The sequence below is a fragment of the Echinops telfairi genome, unplaced genomic scaffold (genome assembly GCF_000313985.2).
Source record: "Echinops telfairi isolate 266 unplaced genomic scaffold, ASM31398v2 ScPeMD7_7468;HRSCAF=8506_0, whole genome shotgun sequence".
NCBI lineage: Eukaryota > Metazoa > Chordata > Mammalia > Afrosoricida > Tenrecidae > Echinops > Echinops telfairi.
In genome coordinates, this window is record NW_022111369.1 from 11,017,883 (window position 1) to 11,019,544 (window position 1,662).

Consider the following 1,662-nt stretch of genomic DNA (forward strand, 5'->3'; position numbering starts at 1 on the left):
ATTGGGAGGTGGCACTGAGATCATGATAGAGGGGGGTGAGGAGGCCTCCAGGGAACAGAGGTATATATATCCATTAGTGCTCTACTGCACCCTGATTGACTCACCCACTCCCTGCCACCCCTCTGGGGGGATGTTCCATTGTCCATAGATGGGTGTTGGGTGTCCGCTTCCCACCAGTGCATTTTTGTTTGTTTGTTTACTGTTTGTTGTGAATCTTCTGCTGCCCGTTGCCCAATCTTGATGACACTTCAGAATCGCACTGGCTGGTGTGCTTCTTCCATGTGGGCTTGTTGCTTCCCTGTTGGATGGCCACTTGTTTACCTTCAAGCCTTTAAGACCCAGACACTGTAACTTTTAACAGTCGGACACCATCCTCTGTCTTCACCGCATCTGCCATGTACCCATTAGGTATTATACTCATCTATAATTCAATTAGATCAAGTATAATTGAACAATTGCTGCCACCATCAGTTTCAAGACATTTTCTTTCATCTTGAACTCTGATATCAGCTCCCCTTGATCCTTAGGGTTTTTAGATCAGTCTCATAACGACCTATGTGATTTTGGTGATGTGATATAAATCTCTCAAATCATTACTTGGTATAAAACAGTTAAGACAACTTTGTTATATATTTGCTTTACTTAAGTATTGATGATATTGGCTCTAATGAAATATTTAATTTGTCATTTTTTTAGACATCCACAGGAATTTCGGGAAATTCTTCTAATACCAGTGTTTCCTCTTCAGTAACCAGTGGCCTAACTGGGTGGGCAGCTTTTGCAGCCAAAACCTCCTCTGCTGGTCCATCAACAGTGAAATTAAGTTCAACAGCACAAAACAATAGTGGGAAACCTACTACCTCATCAGCTAATCAGAAGCCTGTAGGGTTGACTGGTCTGGCAACATCATCCAAAGGTGGACTAGCTTCTAAAATAGGTTCCAGTAACAGCACCTCCCCCACTATACCGTTGAAACCCCCTCCTCTGTCCTTGGGAAAAACTGGCCTTAGTCGCTCAGTTAGTTGTGACAATGTTAGCAAAGTTGGTCTTCCTAGTCCAAGTAGTTTAGTTCCAGGAAGCAGCAGCCAGCTAAGTGGGAATGGAAATAGCGGACCATCAGGGCCTAGTGGAAATACAAGCAGTAAAACGACTTCAGAATCAAGCAGCTCTTCCTCAGTGTCCCTTAAGGGTCCAACTTCACAAGAATCGCAGCTCAATGCCATGAAGCGCCTACAGATGGTCAAGAAGAAAGCTGCCCAAAAGAAACTCAAGAAGTAACTTAGCCAAGTAGGTTTTCACAGCTCATTGCTGAAAGATGAGAATCATCAGTAGGAAAAAGTGTAATCATCTGCGTAATTTAATAAAATAAAATCTTTGTAATCAGATTTCTAGTGTGTTTCTTAACCTGTAAATGGTTAACTATTAAGAAAACTTGGAAATATTTCTTTGTTTTAAATGTTTTTACCATTTTTAGTAGCAGTTCTATAGTGTGAAAAATAGTGATTTGGAATACTAATTTTTAATGAGAGCATCCAGAATCCCAGATGATTGATAAGTATGCACATTTAAATAAACAGAAGCGGTGTATCTTTCAGCAAAGCCCCAAGAGTTGAGCCCTCTGAGTTAACATGCTGTAGCGGGAAGCAGGGATGGCACACTGCA

The 1,662-nt window shown here is 41.6% G+C and overlaps 1 protein-coding gene across 2 annotated transcripts in view; it reads left to right on the top strand.

Annotated features, from left to right (window-relative positions):
* INTS12 (integrator complex subunit 12) overlaps nucleotides 1-1,380 on the top strand; it is a 26,800-nt gene extending 25,420 nt beyond the window's left edge. For both annotated transcript variants that reach the window (XM_004703293.2, XM_045284330.1), the window contains exon 7: nucleotides 697-1,380. In XM_004703293.2, the coding sequence (XP_004703350.1) occupies nucleotides 697-1,278 (582 nt within the window). In that variant the 3' untranslated portion in view covers nucleotides 1,279-1,380. The remainder of the gene's footprint in view (nucleotides 1-696) is intronic.
* Nucleotides 1,381-1,662: the final 282 nt, after the last annotated feature.